The 21639-nt window shown below is 43.0% G+C and overlaps 1 protein-coding gene across 7 annotated transcripts in view; it reads left to right on the top strand.

Moving 5' to 3' along the window:
* Positions 1–21639, top strand: part of ATG7 (autophagy related 7) — a 237546-nt gene that overhangs the window by 66116 nt on the left and 149791 nt on the right. For 5 of the 7 annotated variants that reach the window (XM_027093768.1, XM_027093763.1, XM_027093769.1 and 2 more), the window contains 2 exons: positions 1521–1596; positions 15480–15560. In XM_027093768.1, the coding sequence (XP_026949569.1) occupies positions 1521–1596; positions 15480–15560 (157 nt within the window). Of the gene's footprint in view, positions 1–1520; positions 1597–15479; positions 15561–19199; positions 19251–21639 lie in introns of those variants that run through there. The other 2 variants (XM_027093767.1, XM_027093765.1) reach the window with 2 other exon arrangements.

Below are 21639 nucleotides of genomic sequence, written 5' to 3'. Positions count from 1 at the left end.
TCTTCTCCAAGCAAGGAGAAGATCTTACTTTATGACTTATAAATAACAGAAGTAATTCATCTTATAATAAATAAAAGTGAGACAAAAATTAAATCAATTTTAAAAAATAGAGTCAGTAATTTAGAAAAAGAAAGAAGGGAGGAAAAGAAGAGAAAAGGAAAGGAAAGAAAATGAAGAAAAGAGAGAAGCAAAAGAAAACTTAGTAAACAACTTAAGACTCTCTCAATATCCGCTGGAGACCATGCTCTCAAGTGTGATATAGTGAAGGCAAACTGGAGCCAAACAGGTATTTACACCTCACTGTGTGACAAACACATTGTGATTTGTCTTATTTTCAACCCTTACTTAGTGCTTACGTTGTGCTAGGCATTATTCTAAGCACTTTACAAATAGTAATTCATTTAATCCTCATAGCAAACAGATTAGGAAAGAACTCTTATCTGTCCCATTTTTGATGGGGAAATTGAGGCATAGCGAAGATAACTAAGTTGCTGAAATTCATGAAGCTGATAAGTAGTAAAGCTGGGATTAAGCACAGCCCAGTTTGGCTCCAAACTCTGTTTTTAATCACTCTGCTATGCTGTTTGTAATACAGGCAGGAAAGAATTGAATTTTTGAAAGATTTGTTTTTCAGGTTCTCAGAAATCAACATGAATATTCTATTTACTGTATAACTCAGAGTTCTTCTCTGAAGTTGAAAAGGTAGCCTCTGTACTATGTTGGTAGCATATGTAACAGTATAGATGCTTCAGAGTTAAATGAAAATAAGCAGCCTTTTTTGTCTTCCTCTCATCTTTGTCATCCCCCTGGCACCTCTGTTTATTGTGGCCCCCTGACAGGAAGCATTTGGGTTAAAATCTTTCAGAGCTGGCTCTGAGTCCTTGACACCGACCCCTCTGTCTGCCACATTTGCCTTGGTCATAGGCTAAAACCAGGGTCTGCGTCACGTCTCTTCTGTAACGTAAGTAAACATCAGACTGTTATTCGGGAGGGAGTATTCGTTCTGCCCAATTAATCCCTCGCTCTTCTTTCTCCTTCCTCCATCGTGGTAGCATTTACATCACCCCAGCAAGTTAAGGTTGGGAGGTTTTCTGTTTCAAAATTTCAGTTCAATTCCACAATGTGCTGTGGTGTTTACAAGACTATTGAGAGTAAGGGGGTAACATTAGCCAGGTGTTGCACTCGGCAATTTATCTCACTCACTCCTAATTCATTTCTCACAACTGTCTTATTCCTATTTTATAGGTGATGGACCTGAAGCACAGAGAAATTAAGCAACTTGCCTGTGCTCACAAGCTCTGGTCTTTCTGACTCTAAAACACAAGCTTTTTCTTTTTTAAACTATTCTTCTGCCTTCCTCCCAGCGAAATTAGGGGTTTTTTTTCCCTAGCTTATGCTGCCTAGCAAGGGGTGTTCGGTTATCCTTATAAATCTTACGTGGACCTCCTCCAGATCGTCCTCACAGGAATTAAACATAGATTTTTATGAAATGAACAGCTCTAATGGTTTCCTTTTCTCAGGGGCTACGCCATTGCCAGCAGCAGTGACGACCGCATGAATGAGCCTCCAACCTCTCTCGGGCTCGTGCCTCACCAGGTTAGTGACTGGGAATGAAATCACAGTTCTGGACCCGATCCCAGTGGTGCAGTGGGAAAGTATTTGGGGTCATTCCAGCCCACCTCTTCTCCACCCTCTCTACCCTCCAGCTTCCCTGGTATTTCAGTGGGAATTCTTTATGAGCACCTGGAGGAGATCCCATTCTGCAGGATGGTGACGAGAAGAAATCCTGAACAAGCAGCATTACCCAGAGTCTTGATTTAGCCTTTAGCATGTCGACTAGGGGCCTCGCGACGGAGCAGAACAAGAGAGAACGGGCTTTGGAGCCAACCAGACAGCGGCTCAAATCCCAGCCCGGCAGTCATTAAGATGGCCTTCCTTGGCCAAGTCATTAAACTTCTCTGAGCCTTAGTTTGCTTATCTAGAAAATGGAGTCAAGAATACCGACCTCAGCTGGTAGCAGTAGACATGAGAGACGTTATACAGAAAGGGCTTAGCGACAGTGCCTGGTACGTCACAGCCCTCAGTAAATGGTGCTGCTAGTTTTGTTGCTGTTGTTTATTATTACTGACTCCTTAATAATAATTAAGAAATAATAAATAGTAGAAGCCAAATAACAGAAGGCTTTCTGGACATACATGGGAAAGCCATTGGAAGTGCACAGTGTCACCAGACAGTGGGGTGTCTTTTCAGAAAAAAGAATCTGAGGCATCATAGGGAAGGTCCACCCATAGAGAGCGAGAGAGAAAAAAAGCAGTGGGATGAAAATGTTAAATTCGTGTTGCCTCTTCACCAGTTTTCGTCACTATGCTTTTGGAGGTTTTCTGGTCTTACTTTTCGGAAATCATTTCTCTGGGTTCCGTGTGTGTATCTCAGTCTGTAGCAGGAAGGCTGTCTAGTTAGGGGAGCAGTGAGAGCACCCGACAGTCCCATCTGGGGGCTTGTGAGGACAGACTCACCGACGCGTGCAGAGAGCGGGGTAACTCACGCAGGTCGCGTTCGTCTCTCTCGCTGCCTACGCACACCTGCCCTGTCATTTTCTGGTTGAGGATCTGAATCAGAAGAGGGGAAATTACTTGTGCACGGTCACAGGGGTATGCCGAAATCCATACCTAAACTCGGCACTCTGACCAGGGCTGCGTCTGAGGTTTTGTGAGTGGAAATAGCCCCGGCCTGCATTTTGGGAGAGTTTGCTTCGAATCGCTGCTCTGGGCCACTTGCCCTACATCACCTGTCATGGATTTGTGTTAGGTCACTTACCTCCCTGGGCCTCAGTTTCTGTATCAGTAAAAGCAGGTGCTTTACCTTGTGTGCAGGATTGTCTGTGACGAGGCTTGGTAAAGCACACATCACCATGCAAATGTGACTTTTCCAGCCTGCCGCACTCAAGATGGCATTTATTTGACATGAATGGGTTAATCTTTTCTGCAGAAACACTTCAAGTAGGACCCACTAGGCCCTGTAATAAGCCCCCCTCATCCCCATGAGGAAGCTGTCCTCCAGAGCCAACCTCTGCTGTGGACGTGCTCATCTGAATCCTCACCCTCATCCCTTTTCACATGTCTCCTTCCGTTCTTCTGACCTTGAGATGTGCCCTCATCTCCTTTACAGATTTCATGCTGAGAAGGGCCTTAATTAAATTTTCAGTCGTGCCCCTGCACTGGTTTCCTTCTTGAAGTCCTTTATGTTAAATTACCGCAGTTGTAGTTTTCTCAGTGCTGAGGCCAGAGGGCAGAACAGTTTCTTTCTAGAAGGGGTCCGGTGTCAAAATGCATGTGCCCATGTTTTTACAGTACTATGGCAACTAATCCCTCTCAGTGTTATTTACCCCCATGGAGGCTTGCAATTGTTTGTCATTCACCCACTCTTCTAGTTCTTTCTCCTAGTTTTCAAATGTCTGAAGGATTATTTTGGTTGTTGGCCATCTCTTCATTTGGCCTTTTCAAAGTCTGAAGAATAATGCAGCCATATATGGGAAAAGCCCAGTGCGTGTGTGTGTGTGTGTGTGTGTGTGTGTGTGATTACTTGCTTACATTATTTCAAGTTTCAAGCCTTTATTTTTAGCTACTTTCTAAAAAAGACAGTGGAGAAAGAGCTTTAAAATTAGTCAGGGTAAGATGTTAAAAAAAAAAAAAATTAGTCAGGGTTGTGTGGTCCCTATTTTATAAGGCTTTAAATTTCTTCTTTTTTTTTTCTTTTTGAAGTGGAGTGAGTCCATTTATGCAACTGTGTTTTGATTAGGGGACCACCGTTTCCACAAAAACACTGGCTGTGTTGCAATGCAGACTCAGCACTTACCCCCTCCTTTTCCTGGCTCTCTTGAGACAAATGACTTCCTGTTGGAGAGGAACTCGGTAAACCCCTTTGTGTGCTTTGTATACAGAGAATAGCCAGTGACGTTCCCCGGGCTCATTTTTTCTCGGTTCCCCAAAGGAGAGTGTTTATTAATTGGCCCTTGTGGAATGAGATGTAGTAGAAAAGTGATAGTCCTTGGACCGAGAATCACAAGGCCCCCCACCAGCGACTCATTGTGTAATCTGGGGAAAGTTGCTTAACTTCGCCCATGCTCTCTGCGTCTCAGCTCTCCCCCGTGTCAGACCTGGGAGGCCTGAGGATTACTTAGTCCATCTCTCCGTGGGACCACAGGCCGAATTTGGCTTATCCAGAGATTGGTCAAGTGCAGAAAAAGGCTAGATTAGTCCCTGAAATTCAGTGATATTCAGCCTGAAACAACCTCTTATTGCATTTGAAAACCGTGAAAAAACCATTTGAAGGTGAGAAAATAGGCTTATGGGTTTGTTCTTTTTAAAAAGTCTCTGGCCCACTGTGTGTGGATGGGATTCTGCAAGCAGGCAGCAATGAGTATAAGCCACTTTCTGCCTATGAAGGGAATGTTTTTTAATTTGTCATTTTTATCTATGTATAAAATATACACAATCACACAAATCATTAAGTATACAACTTGGATTCTCACAAAATGAACACCACTCATGTACCCAGCACGCAGGTCAAAATGAAGTGTTATCAAGTTCCCTGACATCCCCCCATGCTTCCTCAATTATCACTGCCTCCTTCCCACACAGAGACACGCAGCTCTTGGCTCCAAACACCTTGGGAGACTTTTGTCTAATTTTGAACTTTCTGTAAATGAAATAATATAATACATGGTCTTTGGAGTCTGGCTTCTTTGCTAGAGAGAACTTTTTCACTGTAGATCTTAGCGCATACTGTTATTCCCTCTGCTTCCCAGCAAGTGGGATCTTTTATTTAAAAAAAAAAAAAAAAAAGGTGGCGGGGTTGTCTTTTCCTGGCTCCTGGGGTGGTGACTGTTCTGTGAGGCCAGACCCCTTTTTCTGGTTCTTTGGCGGGAGGCACAGTTCAGGAGTTATCAAGTGTCGAGGCCACTCCTGATGTCTCCAGGAAGTTGGTGTGCAGGCTGGTGAGACAGAAATGTGACAGAAATTAACAGCCGATGTAGCTGCTGATCATTTGACTGGACATCCCTCAGAGAACGAAGAGCATCGTGGCAATTCAGTAGTTGTCTGAAAACCATGGTCATGAATATAGCAGTCCTGCTTTGATACCAACATGGACCAGGCAGTTCACGTTTTTTCTCTTTGGGCAAATGGACTCTTGGTCCTCAAGTACTACTGAATGAAGACCCTGGATGGGTATGCCCCTCCTAGGGGTTTGGACTTGCCAACCCCACAGTTCTCTTGGGCTTTCAAGTTCTTTGTTTTAGTTACTTTCAGAAGAGTAGAACAAAGCCCAAACTAGGACAGAACCTGGGCAGGGACCAGCCTGGGAAATCTCCCAGTGAGACAAAAGCCGAGCTAGAGTTGTGGTCTCTAGCCAAGCCTCGGCCTGCTCTTGATTTGGCCTGTCTGCACAGGCTGTGCCCCACAAATCCTCAGGCCGTTCGCTTTCAGTAAGGTCTCTTTACCGTGCTCCGAAATGCTGACATCGGTGTGCCTCTAGGGGTGTGGACGGATTGACTGCTGAGGAAGGAGGGTAAGAAGATAAGCACTAAGAGCGTATTTCCTGAGATGTAGCCCGAGAAAAGGAATCTCCTTCCCCCTCTGATTCTGTACCCCTCGAATTGATGGCAATGGAAAGGGCAGGAAGAACAGACAGTCCAAACGTCTGCTGTTTCACCATTTCAGCCACTGTGGTTTGTGACCTGTGCATCCTCCCTTCCCCCTCCCTCCAGTCATCCCTGCAGCAGGTGATCCCCAAACGCTGACGCCGTGCCAAAGCGCCATTAGGTTCAGAGAAGTTCGGTGACCGGCACGCAGCACAAGCGTTTGGTTCCACTTGCCTTTGGAGTTTCTAAGGTGGTGGATGTACCCCAAGCCACTCAGATGTGGTGAAGTCTCATTCCAATGGGGAGGCCCCTGAATACAGGAGGGATTTGGGTACAAGATCCGACAAGGTCTGGGCTTCCCTGCGTGCAAGGCCCTAGAAGAAGAGAGGGGCATTCCCCGCTCCTGGCACACAAAGTGGGGGATAAATTACACACAGTGCCAGAGTTCCAGAGCGTCTCAGGTAGCATCTCTTGGCCCAAGAGGACTTGGGCGTAATTTTATCAGTTGAAGGACGTCACTTGTGCCCCACGAGTTTTGCTCACCCGATGGGGCTGTCCTGTTTGGGAGGCTCGCGTGGGAGGGAACCAGAAGGCTCTGGATCATACAGATCCGATTAGAATCCCAGCTTTGCCTCTTAATTTCATTTTCATCCATTTGACAAACGGGTTCAAGGCGGTTCTTGCCACTTGTCACTGTGTGACCTCGGGCAGGTTACTGATCCTTTCTGAACTTCATATTTTAAATTACTAAAACGGGCATAATAATATACTAAACAACTGGGATTCATGTACAGATTAAATTACATTATAGATTAAATTACATTAGCACAGTTCTGGCCACATAAGGGACATTTGTAAATGTTTTTATCTTTCTCTTTCACTTTTAATTAAAATGGTAAAGTGGGCGCCTATCTAGCCTCCTAAAAAGGGAGTTACAAGGAATCTCGTAAAACTCTGGAAGCAGTGAGCGTGCAGGGAAGGGTTGGAAGGATTAGTTCCATCCTGCGCTATTTTTCTAAGGATGGCGCTGGCTCATTTCCAGCTTGCTTCTTCTGCCCCTTGGTGGCCCCTGTTTGACAGTGAGAGGTGGGTTAGTGGTGGGAGCTGAAGCTGTTGTCTGAAACAAAGACCTCTGTGGTGCGCCTGAGGTTTTGCATTTGCTAAACTTTATTTTGGCGTTGAATTTGGTTAAGACTCTCTGCAACATCCAAGAGCAATGCGGAGTTTGGAGTTGGCTCTTATTTATGCAAACTCCAAGCTCTAGAAATACCGCCAGGCCTGCTGGAAACCGGTGTGAAGTCAAAGCAGCAGGTTTCTGCTGTGGCTGCAACTGTGCCTTCTCAGAATGGCTGTTTATTTCTGGGCATTGGCTCTTCACTTCCCATCCAGGGGAGGTTGATTTTGGACGCACGCAGCGGTAAGCGGCAACTTGCAGCGAGCAGCAGTGAGCAGTAGCTGGAAGCAATATCAGTCCCCGGACCGGGAGTCCTAACTGCTAGACCACAGAGGCCAGCGGCTAGGGCCTAAACCCACAGTTCTAGCCTGGCTTGTCAAGAAAGAATTCAGGCAAGGAGGCAGAAAGTAAAGAGAAAAGTAGAAAGTTTCTTGGAAAAGCAAAGTACGTGTGGAAAGACGCATGGGAGAACTGAGAGAGAGAGTGACGCCTTTAGGAAGTTTAAATCCTGTATGAGGGGGCAGTTTTCCAGGTTTTTGTCTCCCTTCTGGCCAATCATCTTGCTTTGTCCCCCCCTGGCTAATTTGTCTCAGGACCCTCCCCTTAGGTGCACACTTACCCCACAGTCAAGATGGACCCCGACGTGAAGGCATCTGGGAGAAGCAAGAGTCACCATGGCATGGAGTTGTCCCCTGACTTTTGACCCCCAAGGAGCCTTTCTACACATGTGTAGTGTCTCCCTTGCCCCAAGGAGGGGCGAAGTGGAGATCCCTTGATCCTTTACTCAAACGAGGTTTTGCCCCTCTTCGTTTTTGCCATGACTGTTATCTTAAGGCATCCACAAGAGACAAAACTTGGCTTTTTACCCTGTCTCTGTCATTGCTTCCATTTCGGAGAGCAAACAGGAGGCTGATTTTAAATGTCTAACCTGAAGCCCACCTATCTCCTGTCTCAGGAAATGCAAACAGGAGGCGAGTTGTAAGTGTCCGGCCTGAAGCCCATTTTTTCCTGCCCCATGAAATGTTAACAGAAGGCCAGTTGTAAATGTATAACCTGGAGCCCATCTATCTCCCACCTCAAGGTGGGCTTGGGGCTCAAGCCGCTTTCACTCAGCTTAGGTGTAAACACCATGAGCGGCTGCCCAGAATGGAAGAGACCCCTTTCTATTCCTGATCTATTTATTTTGTAGCTGACTGGGCATAAATGACTGAAGATAATTTAATCCACTCAGACCCTGATGGCAGCCGTCTTGATATTGAGTTTTTGGTTTTGAGGGGGTGTTTATTTGTTTTTTAATTCCTCTGGTCTTCTCTTTCTTTCTTCCGTTCTTTTTACCTTCTCCTTGATTTTCAGCCTTTTCCCCTAGACTTGAGAGAGAAGGAACAGAACTCAGGTCCCTGGCTTTACCACTTGGTAGTTGTAGAATCTTGGGTGAGCCAAGCCACTTCCCTGAGCCTCGATTTCTTTATCTGGAATACAGGGGAAAGTCCCAGGATGGTAGTGAGGGCAACATGAGATGAGTATGTGAAAACACTCCAGAGAGCCAGACACAGGGATGGCACGTAGCAGATATCGCTCCTCTGCTCAGTCCCCTAGGCCACCATTTCCACAGGATGTCAGGACATGCCCTCCTGCAAGGCTTCCAAGGTTAGGAGGGAGCAGTTGTTTCTATGGAGGGAGAAGGGAGGGGCGTTAGCACTTTAGGGGAGGCACAGGAGAGGCAGAGAAGATGGGTGAGTTTGAGAATCTGAAAGGCGACCAGTGTCCCCCCTGTAACGTAGAGAATTGGGAGAGCACAGGGGAAGAGGAGGAGAGGCAGGGCCTCACAGGCCATCTTAAACCCAGGGGCAGGGGAGAGCCGTTGAAAAGTCATAAGCGGAGCGGTGACATGATCAGGTTTGGCTGCTGTACAGAGAATGGACCGGAGGAGATAACAGAGGATCTGGGCATAGAATTGGAGTCCTTGAGCCTTTAAGTGGAAGACAGCCTAATCCAGGGATGGTGCATCAGAATCACCTCGGGAGCCGTTCCAGAATACACATTTCCCAGCCCTGTTCCAGATCCACTGAATGACAACCTCCAGGGACGTTAGGTGTTTGAGAACAACGACTTCATTCTATAAAGATGGTTTCTTGATGGCATCCTATGGGACAAAGCACGTGACTCGTCAAGTTGACACGGACCAAATCCTGCTTGTTGGTCATGGCTTTTGAGTTTTGTGCTCCCACCGGCCCTAGTTCTCTTTCCAAAAGGGCCCTGGACTCCTCCTAGTCCCTAGCACACACCCCCAAACAGGTGTTCCTGCCTTCCAACCTTTGGACGCTAGTTAGATGCGCACAGGTGCGCGTAATGAATCCGGCCGGGACCGCCCACTGTCCTCCTGGGAACCGCCCCGAGGGGGGAGGGAGGCCGGGAGCCTATATAGGCCTGGCTCTGAGGCTTTGTGCGTCATCTCTGTGCTCATCTTTGCTCCTTCCGGGTGAGGGGGCGTGAGGCCTTGTTAGCCAAGCGCAAGTGCAACCGTGCGCCTCGCTGGTGTTTGAAGACGGGGATTCAACTCAAGCTCCTTCTGCCCTTTGTGGGGCCTGGGGGTGAAGAGAGGGAAGGGAGCCAGGAAACCGCAGGTAATTGGACTTCTCCCAGCTTCCCAGGTGGGGTTTTTAAATATTCAGGGGGTAGCGAAGAGACGCGTGTTGTAGAGCTGGTCTGTTCGTAGAACACTCTTTCTTTCCCTGGAAGGCTACATTGGAAACTGATGCTGGGGGGGCTTTTTTTGGTGGTTTTTTTTGTTTTGTTTTTTTGAGGCAGAGGGATTGGGGGCAATAGGGACTTTATGCTTTCATTTTGTACCTTTCTGTATTGTTTGGAAAATGTTAATGAGGTTATGAACCTTTTTTAGTCACCTTTTTTGAGGCATAACTTATGTACAGTCAAATGTACCCGTTTAAACGTGCGTTTTAATGAGTTTAGACGAGTGTGTACACTTGCATATGACCACCACCACCGCAAATGAGGTCCAGAGCTTTTCCATCCATCCCCAAAACTGACGTTGTGCCTTTTCTATGGTAATATCCCCACCCTCAGACCCAGGCAACCACTGATTGGATTTTCATACAGGCCATTTTAATATCTTCTTTATTCTTTTCAGCATTAAGAGGAAAAAAAAACCTTCATCAATGTAATTTAGAAAATAAAATATGCAGCGAGGCAGGCAAAGTTTGGCCCCTCTAGTAGAGGCGCATGTGTGTGTGTTCGTGTGTTTGTGGAATTGGCAGTTTTTCCCCCGCTAGGGAGGGGAGAGATTGAGAAGCCAATAGTATTCGGGAGGCGGTTTAAAAGGAAGTTAAGTATTTAAATATATTTTAAAAAATAGGAAGACAGGGGTAAATATGCTATGGGAGTACGGGTTATTTTTTTGCTCTTTTGTTTTCTGTCATGCTTATTACTTTTATAATAGGTCGAATTAAAATTTTTAAAAAGAGCCGTTTAATACTTACCCTCCTGTAAGGAAAGATGGACAGCAAATATTATAATCAAATAAGGGTTTAGAGTAAGCTGTGTGTAGTCCCCAAAGTTGGAAGACTGTATCTTGAGCCGTGTCAAGAGGCCTTAGAGTGGATGGAGAAATCACTTTATAAAAATCTCGTCATTTAGATGTTAATTTAGATGTGGCTGAATTAGCCGGGTGTGGTGGTGCTATGCATAAAAAACGTGGAAAGTAGTCAGAGGCTTGCTAACTGCTTCCATCTGCTTTCTGACATACAACAGGTGATGCTGAGGGTATAGATTAAATCACGGGAAGGGGTAAATGAGGTTGGTAACTGAAAGCATCTTCTTCCAAAGGCTCTGAATCACCTGGGCTCTTGTTAAACATGCACATGCTCTGGCCTTACTTCAGATCTTTTCAGTCAAGTTCCAGGGGATTCTTCTGATCAGGCAGGCTTCGAAAAATACCAGATGAGCATGTTGTTTCATGTACTTTGCACACTTCTAAGTAGGAGGGTGTTGGTGAATTTTTCTCCACCCAAGCAAGGGACAAATCCTTATAACTTCTTTGATTGTGAATTGGTGCCTGGCCTCTCTAAATAGGTAGAATATATTTATTAGGATTTTGCATCAGGTGCCTGGATTTTAGATTTGCTCTGGGATTTCTATGCATGTCTAAGGAAGGTGCTAAAATTTTAAGTAGCAACTTCTGCTCTTTAAATTTTATGCATTTCTTGTAAGATTTTAGGGAACACAGCATATTGTGGAAGCTCAGTGCATTTGTAATACAGGGGATTTAAAGAGTTGTTGATGGGGAAGGGCTTCATATTGCCTGGAAGATGTGAATGGTGGTAAGATGGAGTTTTTCTTGTGGTTTATTTGGGATGTGTTTCCTCTGAATACTTCAGGTATGAATAATTTGGTTGGCTTTGGGATGTTTGTGTTTTTCTCATCCACTCATTTCATAATTAATAATTAGTATTTGTTATGAGCAAATCACTGTGCTATGGACAGATGCAAATAGTTCAACCTATATCTTGCCCTCTAAAAGCAAGAGAGATTAAAAAGTAATTTTTTAAGTAATTATATTACACAAGCTGATTCTAAAACTCATTTGGCAAGGCAAAGGACCCAGAATAGTTAAAATAATCTTGAAAAAGAAGAACAAAGTTAGAAGACTCATACTTCCCAGTTTCCAAACTTACTACAAAGCTACTATAATCAAGACAGTGTAGTACTGTCATAAAGGTAGACATATAGATCAACAGAATAGAATTGAGAGTCCAGAAATGAACCCTGACATTTATGGTCATTTCTTGCCAATTAAACGGGGGGAGAAGAGCCTTTTCAAGAAAGTATTGGAACAACTGGATTTCCACATACAAAACAGTGAATTTGGACCCTTATGTCACACCATATAAAAAAACACCTCAAAATGGATTGCAGACCTAAATGTAAGAGCTAAAACTATTAAATAAGAAAACATACTAACTCTTCTTAACCTTGGGTGAGAATTGGTTTGTTATCTATGATACCAAAAGGCCAAGAAACCAAAGGAAAAATAAATAGAACATCAAGAAAGTAAAGTTCTGTGCTTCAAAGGACACCCATCAAGAAAGTAAAAAGACACCCCACAGAATGGGAGAAAATATTTGCAAAATCATATCTGAAAGAAACTCATATCCAGAATATATAAAGAACTCTTAACATTCAACAATAAAAAGAAAACCCAATTTAAAATTTGGCCAAGAATTTGAATCTACATTTCTCTGAAGAAAGATAATATGAATGGTCAAGAAGCACATGAAAAAATGCTCAACACTATTAGTCATTAGAGAAATGCAAATCAAAACCACAGTGAGCTACCACTTCATATTCATTAGGATGGCTACCTCAAAGAGACAAGAAGGTGGAGAAATTGGAACCCTCGTATGTTGCTGGCAGGAAAGTAATATGGTGCAGTCACTTTGGTCCTCAAAATGTTAAACATATAGTTACCATGAGATCCATTAATGCCACTCTCTCTATATATATATACCCAAAAGTTATTCAACTTGTGAATAAACAAAATATGGTATATCCATGTAATTGAATAGTATTTAGCAATAAAAAGGAATGAAATACACATGATACAATATAGTAAGTGAAGCCAGTCATATATGATTCCATTTGTAGTAAATAGGCAAATTAGGCAAATCAATAGAAATAGAAAGTAGATTAGTAGTTGCCAGCATTTGGGAAAAGTGGAAAGTGGGGACTAATTTCTTAGGGGTTCTGAGTTTCTTTTGGGGGTGCTGAAAATGTTCTGAAATTAGGTATTGGTGATGTTTACAAAATTCCATGAATATACTAGAAGCCACTGAATTGTATACGCTAAAGTAAGTTTATGGTACATGAATTTTATCTCAGTAAACCTGTTATTTTTTAAAGAAATAACTATTACATAAGTTATTTTGGTGATAAATACCAAAAAGAAGGATTTCACGTAATGAAGGCGTTATCTCTAAGTCAGGTGGTGGGTGGATTGAGCATTTATGAAAGAGGTGTGTTTGAGCTTGAGTGACTGTTATGGAAGATGTAGATTTGGTTATATAGCTGGTTCCCAAAGGAAGAGCTGAGTCACAGAATTCGGCGTGAGACAAGGTCAGCAACGCAGTAATGTCTTTGAGAGGGACGTTGTACTTGAGCTTGGTAGTTGTATGAAGCCTGTGAAAAGATCAGAAAGGCAAAATGGGCCCAGATTAGGGGGGACCTTGAGTGCCAGCATGAGGAATTCTCTGCTTTTTTGGTCAGCTCTAGGAAGCTGATAAAAAGTGACACACCTCAGAGCTGTGTCTTAGGAAAATTAATCCATAGCAGAGTGTTGGATTCAGTGGGAGGGAGAGAGCTCACCTGTGGAGGTGCCCGTTAGGAGTCTGTCGCAGTTGGTGTGAGAACAGGCCTTCCTCTTTTGAATTTCCTAAAACTGGAATTAGTTTGGTGGAGTTCTGAGCCTTCTGAGACCAACTTGGGGAATTTGAAAGGCCTCACACACAGATGTTATTCTACTTCATTTCCTGGGAAAATGAGTCAGTTTCCTGGTAAAGAGCTGTCTGGGGTGCTAAACAATGGTGTGGGTGCCCCTGCTTGGCCACCCCATTCACTTCGGCTCCTTTCTGTTGCTCACCACCTGTGTTTTTGGTTTATATTTTCTCTTTCCTTCCTTCCTTCCTCTCCCTTTTCTCCCTTCCTTTCCGCTCCTAACTGGGCCTACTGTCTCCCTTCCCTTCGCCTTTAACTCCGCACCTCCAATCGTGGAACAGTTTAGCAGAGAAAAATACCAGTATTTCTTTGCACAACACAAAGTTTATTACCTGTATGAGAGAAAAGAGAATCAGGAGACCTTTTCATGAAACCTATATGGAGACCTTAACCTGTAGGCCATATCAGTGAACATTTTCATGGAAAATATGCTACATATGATAAATATTTTTCTAGGTAAATTTAATATTAAAGCCATTGAGATAGAAGGAGATTCACTATGAGAATTCTTTGGGCCTGTAACTTCCAGATCTCATGAGGATCTCAACATATCCATTTGTGACCTGCCGTTATAGTCTTTTCTGCTGGTCTGCCATCTCTTGTTTTGGTGACCTGGAGAGCAAACTTAGGACCCTGCTTGTGCCTCAAGCACTGTATTAGGAAATGGTCACCACCTTCCTGAGATACAGAGAACTAAAGATTTAGAACTAAAGAACTAAAGATACAGAGAACTAAAGAACTAAAGTCACATTTTCAAAGGTTCACCGTGAGGCCAGCTAACTTATCCCAGCTACCTAGCTTATCATTACTACCAAACACTCTCTTGATCTTGGATTACATTGAAATCTCATAACATATAGATAACGACGTTTAGAAGATTGCTATAGGCATTTCCTTTAAGGTTAGATCTTCCAGCAATAAGTATGCAAATGTAACTAGACTAGTTGCAGTGTGGGCTTAAAGGTGGAGTTGCCCACACTCAGAAGCCTGTCTCTTTAAAGAGTCCGCCAGGTTTCCTTGGTTTTGTTTTGGGGGAGTGTTGGTAGGGTGGCTAAAGGCAACAAGGACTGGGGGGGAGAGCGGGGGTGGGGGGGGGGTTGGTTCTTTTGCTGTACTCAAGTGAGGCTGTTAAATGTGTGGTGAGCCCTCACATTGAAGACAAAAGCTGTGCCGTCCTGAGAGGGAGGGAAGGGAAAGGAAGGAGAGAGGGAGCCCCGGCCAGGGCCTGGCCAGGTTTGGGAGCAGGGGCCCGCTTCTGAATCTTAGCGTTGTCACTTTTTGTTTACCTGAGCCAAGATGCTTCACCCTTCCCAGCCGGAGTTTCATCAGTGGGGTAGTTGTCAAGACCAAATAAATTAACTCAAGAGAAGATTGGTGGTGTTTGGCTTATTGTAAATGTTGAGTCCTATGGAGACTTCAGAGATTTCACCATACATATTTTTAGTAATAATATTTAAATGATATATGTAACAGTTGAAAGTCCCCTTTTGGTGTCAGTGTAGTTCTGGAAGTGTAGTGTCTGGATTACTTAAATTATAGTTTGCGAAACCTGGTTATAACTGACACCCCGTAAATGGAAATGAGTTGTAATTCAGAAATTATAACTGAGGTGCTCAAGGTGGCGCTGTTTCCCCATAAACTTGGTAATGCGCTCCATTTTATCCCTATCTGTTCCAACTCGGGCAAGTAACTGGATCTATATTTAGGACCATTTCTGCCTGCTGTAGTCCCCAGCCCTTCTTACTGAGGCCGCACTCCAATACCACATCCTAAAAATGCACACTTGTCCTATATTCACTGTAACATACATGAGAATTGTCAGTAATAAACTAGTTGACTGGTTATATATTTGAAGACATTTATGAAAACAATACTTGAGATTTTACAGCTTTCTTTTTATATTTTGGAGTCAGTTTGTGTTTAGGTCTCAAATATGTGCAAAGCTTGTAGACCAGTTCTTAATGGGATAAAGGACCTCATATAGTTCTTCCTCAAACTGATTATATAGTACGAGGGAAAATATCTACATTGAACTTCATTTTTGTGAATCTGTACCAGGAGCACCCTATTAATTGTTTCCCACTTGTCAGAAGCGACACACGTACTTCACAGGTGTGTCATTCTGGGCTTGATGTGCCTTGTTGTGTTTGTTTTTAGATACGAGGATTTCTGTCGCGGTTTGATAATGTCCTTCCTGTCAGCCTGGCATTTGACAAATGTACAGCTTGTTCTTCCAAAGTAAGTCGTTCTACATTCATGGGACTTGTTTAAAATGAGCTCTTCAGCCTTACTAGCCAGAGGCACTGAAACCAACTGAGGGCTTTCTGTGGAGGAGGGGAGGGCCTAAAAATGCCAAACCAGAAAGGATTGTGTTTTCATTTTATCTGTATTCATTCTCACGAGAAACCAGCCCGAGAAAGTGTGGTTTATAGTGTAGAGAGAGAGACTGAATTAGATTACTATAGTTCTGTATTAGTACTTGAATCATGATGGTAATTTGGACTCGAATTTGAACTTTACTCGTCTTTGTTCCTCCCCAGAGAGCTCCTCGCTTGTACCGACCCTCCCAGAGCAATTTTTAAGTGTTACTCAGGGGATGAGGGGTAGCAGGCGGTCCTGGTGGTGTGTCTTTCGGAGATCTACGTAATGACAAAGAAGGAATAAACAGAGATTAGGGCCCTGGATTGGGAGCCAATAAACGGGCCCATTCAGCTTTGATCTTTCCAGAGGCTCTAAAAATAGAGCTGGTATGTCCTCCATTGTAATGGGAAACGGCTGATGTATCTCAAAACTACAGTGATGGCATCTCATTTTTTAATAGGCTTTGAGATAGTCTGAGTTATTTTCACATGTACACTGTGTGTTATAGCTGATTTCCTTTTGGATACCTCTTTAAGCCTTCTAATGCCCAGTGATTTAACCTGGGCTTTTAAAACTCATGATTCTTGATAAGACTTTCATGTTCAAGTGTTATGCAAAATAGCGTTGGGGTCATTAATCCCAAACTCTGGCCTCTCGGTTATAATTTGGGACTTTGCTGTGTAGCCTACATCTGGCACTCTGAAAGGGATTGAATTCTAGGGATAGTCTCTCCACTCTGAGATGACACGCTTTCTTTGAAAACTTTACCTGGGTCTTGTCTTATGAGAAGCACAATCCTGACCAGTCAGTCTCTCTAAAAAGTTAACTCAGGGGGTTTCCCTGGTGGTCCAGCGGTTAAGACTCCGAGTTTCCAATGCAGGGGGCACGGGTTCGATCCCTGATCAGGAAACTAAGATCCCACATGCCGTGCGGCACGGCCAAAAAAAAAGTTAAAAACTCAGATTTGACAAACAATGTTGATAAATTTGGTTAATTTTAGGTGCTCAAAAACTTAGAGTAGCTCGTTCTCTCTTTTCTTCAAAAGTAAAGTAAGCTCCTGTTCTATCGTTATGCATCCCAAGTGTCTCTGTTGAGATTTAAAGCTGTTTGTTAGTAGTTATCCGTGAGCTCCTTTTTTCTGTAGGTTCTTTAAGGCATCTTCTATCTTCTCAAGTCAGGGCCTCAAGGAGGTCTGTGTGCACTTCTGTCTTCAGAAATGCAGGTTTTAGGATTACGTGCTCTTCAGTGGAGCACATTTTTTTCTTTGAATGGCTAAGCTAATTGGTCTCAAAATAACTTGGCAGTATTAATTTTCATATTGAAATTGTTTGGCACCGGTGCCAGAGGTTTTTCTGTGGCTTTATGTAAATCTGGTTAGTCAATGAAATAAGGATAATTGGGTTCTCTAAGTGAAATGCAAACACTCATTTTTTCTTGTTCTATTTCTAATTAAATTAGCCCTTGAGGTACTGTTTACAAAAGGATCACAAGCATACCAGCTAGCTGAGGTCCCTTATATTCTTTGAAAGAGAATAGCTTTGCATTTTCTTTCACACTTATTGTAAGCATTAAATTAATTATAGGTATTACTTTTTTGTTAGCAAAATTATTTCCCCTTGGTGGTCATTCTGAGAGTCCTGCTTTACATAAACATGCTGGACGATTTAATACAAACTGACTTGGATTTTAACAGCTGTGCTATTCCCATAGCGATCACTTTTCATGTGGTCTGGGTATTAAGTTTCTTTTGTGCTGAAAAGGTTGCTTCATTGGTGCATGTATTTCCTTACAGTAGAAACACAGCATTTACTTACTTGGCTAACTTATTTATTCGCTTAGGAGGATGTCATTCTCTATTATCTGCAAACCCAGCATTAATACTTTGAAATGACAAATCCAATTACATTTTCATCTCTGTGCATGTGAATTTTTCTTAATTCATACTTAGCATAACATTTTTTATACTGAGTCATATCATAGTTGTTATTGTTTCAAAAACATTCTTTGAGGCTAAAAATGACTCTTAAACGTTTCTCCTTTGACATCCATGAAGTGATTTTTCCCTTGGTAGTGCGCAGTAGTTCTGCTCCCCAGCTCTAAGGCCATGCTTGCGTCTTGGTTTAAGCATACGCACAGAAAGGTTGGGGAGGCAGGATAAACTGTGCTGAGTAAAACTGCCTTCACTACCTTACTTATATCAGTAAAATAGAGACCTTTTATAAGGCCTGCGGCGGGGAAGAGTACAGTTCTCTGCTTCTGTGGCAGGGAAGGCTAAATCATCTACACGCAAATTGTTCCTTATCCTATTTGATTTTAGCTTGGCATACAGCCAGGTGAATTGTTCCATCTTCCAGAAAAAATACTGAAGAATCTGGAGGGAGGAGGGTGGTGAGGAGTCGCTTTCATTCCAGTTTCTATTTATTGCCTTGTAAGACTTTCCAAAATGACAGTATCTGTCACTAGAATTTCAAAAAACCCTATTGGAAGGTATATGAGTCCTTTTTTAGGTTTCATAAAGGAATTCAGAGCCAAATAGTTGTGTGGAATTGCTGCCAAAGGGAAAAGTACAGATTTGAAACCGATATTCTTGAAAGAATTTCTTATAATACATGGAGTTAATTTGTTGTTTTTAGATTTTTCACCTAAGTAATTGGGAGGAAGTTAGGGTATTTGGAGGGGTACCTTTCTATTTTGATACAATTTTAAACTTACAGACAAGTTGCAGGAATAGTACAAGGAACTCCTTTACCCAGATCCCCCAAGTGTTTACATTTTTCCCCATTTGTGTGTATGTGCTCTTCTCCCTCCCTGCCTCTCCTCTTTTTGTTGAAACTGAGAGTGAATTGGAGACATGGTGATTGTTCGTAGCTAAGTACTTCAACATATGTTTCCTAAGAAAAAGGTTCTTATCTTACCTAAGCACAATGCACTTACCAAATTCAGGCAGTTTAATGTTTGTGTAACAATACTGTTATCTAATACACGGTCCATATTTCAGATGTTGTTATTTGTACCAGTAATGTTCTTCATAAGTTTTTTCTCCAGACCAGAATCCAGTTCAGGATCGGGCATTTAGTTGTCATGTCTCTTTGGCTTCCCTCAATCTGGAAAAGTTCCTTAGCCTTTCTTTGTCTTTCTTAACTTCACCACTTTGACATTTTGCCAGTTATTTTGTAGAATTTCCCTCAATTTGGATTAGTCTAATGTTTCCTTATGATTAGATTCAGGTTATGAATTTTTGGCAGGAATACCAAAGAAATGATGATGTATCCTCATGTCAGGAGGCACATGATATATTTTATCCCCTTTGGTAATGTTCACTTTCCCCCTTTCCATATTTGTAACTACCTTCCCCAACAGTGAGAAACCTGGCTCCCAGTATCCTGCATATATTCACTTAACTTGCTCAAGCCTGGAATACACAGAAAGTAGTTCCAAAATTGCCAGTCCATACTACTGCAGATAGTAAACCTATTACGTAGAGTTTGATCATTGTGCATGGTTCTTTTTTTCTAGGCAAAATTTACATACAGTGAAATGCGTGAATCTTAAGAGGACAATACTATAATTCTGACAAACACATACACCCAGGTAACCTACATTTCAGTCAAGACATAGAATGTTTCCATTACGCCAGAAAGTTCCCTTGTACCCCTTCCCAGTCAGTCTTGGGGGAGGGGAGCAGTATTTTGAGTATTGTGACGGTTCTCTTTCCCTAGAAGGAGTAAAACTAGGCCCCTTCTGGTGTTTTATGTAACAGTAGCCTTGTTCCTGGGACCCAGAAGTTGACTGGAAACTTCTCTCAGATGTGCAGAGTCAGGAGCAGGGCTGTGCCTGAGGAGACTGCAGGCAGACGATTCTTGATCTTGTCGCACGATTCTGTCACAACCTTGGCAATATTGCAGGAACAGCCTATTACGAAGAAGCAGGCCCCAAACTTGGTTTTTATACCGTCTGGGACTGCCTAGTGCACAGATGTAGCAAGATGTGCCCAGAAACCTGATCTTCAGATTTTAATTAGCCATTAGCAGCCCTAATATTACACTCATTCTGGTGTTTACTATTCGATGGGGTCTCCTGTTGACAGGTTATGACTGAACTTCCCGAAGTGACTTGTTATTAGCTTTTTGTGTGCACCTGTGTATGTGTGTCTTGCAGTGAGAGGGATAGGGTGGTGTAGAATATGTGTCAGCTGGTATCATCATATGGTCAACTGTGCTTGCTTTTTGCCTTTGTCATAGTCAGCCTGTCCATTTATCTTTTGATATTAATATAATCCTACCTTTCTTCTCTCATTTCTTTTCTCTTTGTTAAGAAAAGAGAAGCATGAAATGCCAAAAATTAAACTCAAGTATTTAAACTTTTTTTAAAGAAAAACCTCTATCCCAGAGCAACCTATTACCTAAAAGTTCTGCAGATGCACCGTTGAGGAGAGAAAGACAACTGGTAGATTTGGAAGGAGAGGTTAAACTCTTACCGTATGTCTGTTAGCAGACATACGTTTATTCAACTGACATTTGAGTCCCTGCCTTGTACCAGAGATAGGGAGGTGATTAAAATAGCCACTGCCTTCAAAGAACACTATCAAAAGAGTGAGGGAGACCTATAAACCAATGCTGATCTCCCTAACATTGTTATATGCTCTACAGTCAAGGTGTATCCTCTTCTTAAGGTGTCCTGGTACCAATTGGCTTTGTAAATGGGGAAGACCAGGGAAGGTCTTGCAAGGGACTTGTAAGTTGATCTTAAAGGATGAGTAGGAATTTGTAGAAATACATGGGAGAGAGGACAAGAGGAAGGTATTCCAGGCGTGGGGGGATCACATGTGTGCCAGCCAGAGGCAAGAAAACATGGCACGTTTATGAAGTTGTTCTGTGTAGCAGTTGTGACAGAGCCTGGGACACCTCATTCCCTTCACATTGTCCTCTTGGTGAGTGCCATTTTCATTTCAGCTCTTCTTGAGCTGGAATCTGGCTGTACTTTGTCTAGCACTTGAGGCTCTTTCTCACCTCGAATCAGGCTTAGGGGTTTCCTAGCCTAAGGAATCCAGCAACTGCAGCCCGTTGGGGGGCGGGGGGCGGGGTGCAGAGGAAAGGAAGGCAGGCGGGAGATTTCCAGGTCCTGGCTCTCCATCCCTTGCTGGCCAGCTGAGGGACCACAGGCAAGGTGCTCCCCGCTCTGCCGCCTCCCTTTCTTTTGTTAAATGAGTCAGTCGGATGAGATAAGCTCTGGCTGTCTATTGACACTTGAAGTTGCTAGCTTTTATATTTCCTTTACTTACTTTTATTTAATTCTTTATTCCCCAAGCAGTGCATTTTCGTTGCAGAAAAAATCAGAAAATATATTTAAGGAAGTAATCGACTGTATTCCAGCCACGCAGATCATTGTTAGGCATTGATGTCTACCCTTCTTGGCTTAAAAAAAAAAAAAATCCTATCTTTTATGGGTATGTGCAGATACTTTTTCTCTCTGAACATTGCTATTGTAAGTTTGAAATTAGCTTCACAGAGAGGGATTTATGGTGCTGCATCAAGCATACTCTCTGCTTCTCTGATTTGATAGGGTTTTAAATCTCAGTCATTTACAAGGACCGGCCAGAGCCCCATCGGAAGAGCTCTCCAAAGTTGTGCCAGGAATTTCTGCATACGGCTTCTCAGTGGCAAATATTACTCAAAACTGGGCTGCAGCCAGGTGTTCCTTCTTCTTTCCAAAAGGGACATAAATCTCTGATTTGGAAAATGATGAGTAACCCCCAGGTTCCCTTTTTCTATCTCATTTACCTAGTGAGGCCTCAAGTCTCCTGTTGTAATGTGCGATGGATTCCATATGGATAGTTGTGTGGTGTAAACTGTTATCTCGTATCTTGTCCTTAGCAACTAGAGTTCCCACAACTTCCACAACTGCTCGCTTCCCAAAAGGAGATGGAATATCCAGCCAGAGCCAGTGTGGAGTATTT

The sequence above is a fragment of the Aethalodelphis obliquidens genome, unplaced genomic scaffold, assembly GCF_003676395.1.
Source record: "Aethalodelphis obliquidens isolate GAN/ISIS:26980383/991018 unplaced genomic scaffold, ASM367639v1 scaffold86, whole genome shotgun sequence".
Lineage (NCBI taxonomy): Eukaryota > Metazoa > Chordata > Mammalia > Artiodactyla > Delphinidae > Aethalodelphis > Aethalodelphis obliquidens.
The sequence above is the reverse complement of the archived record's forward strand: the minus strand, read 5'-3'. Positions and strand labels throughout refer to the sequence as shown.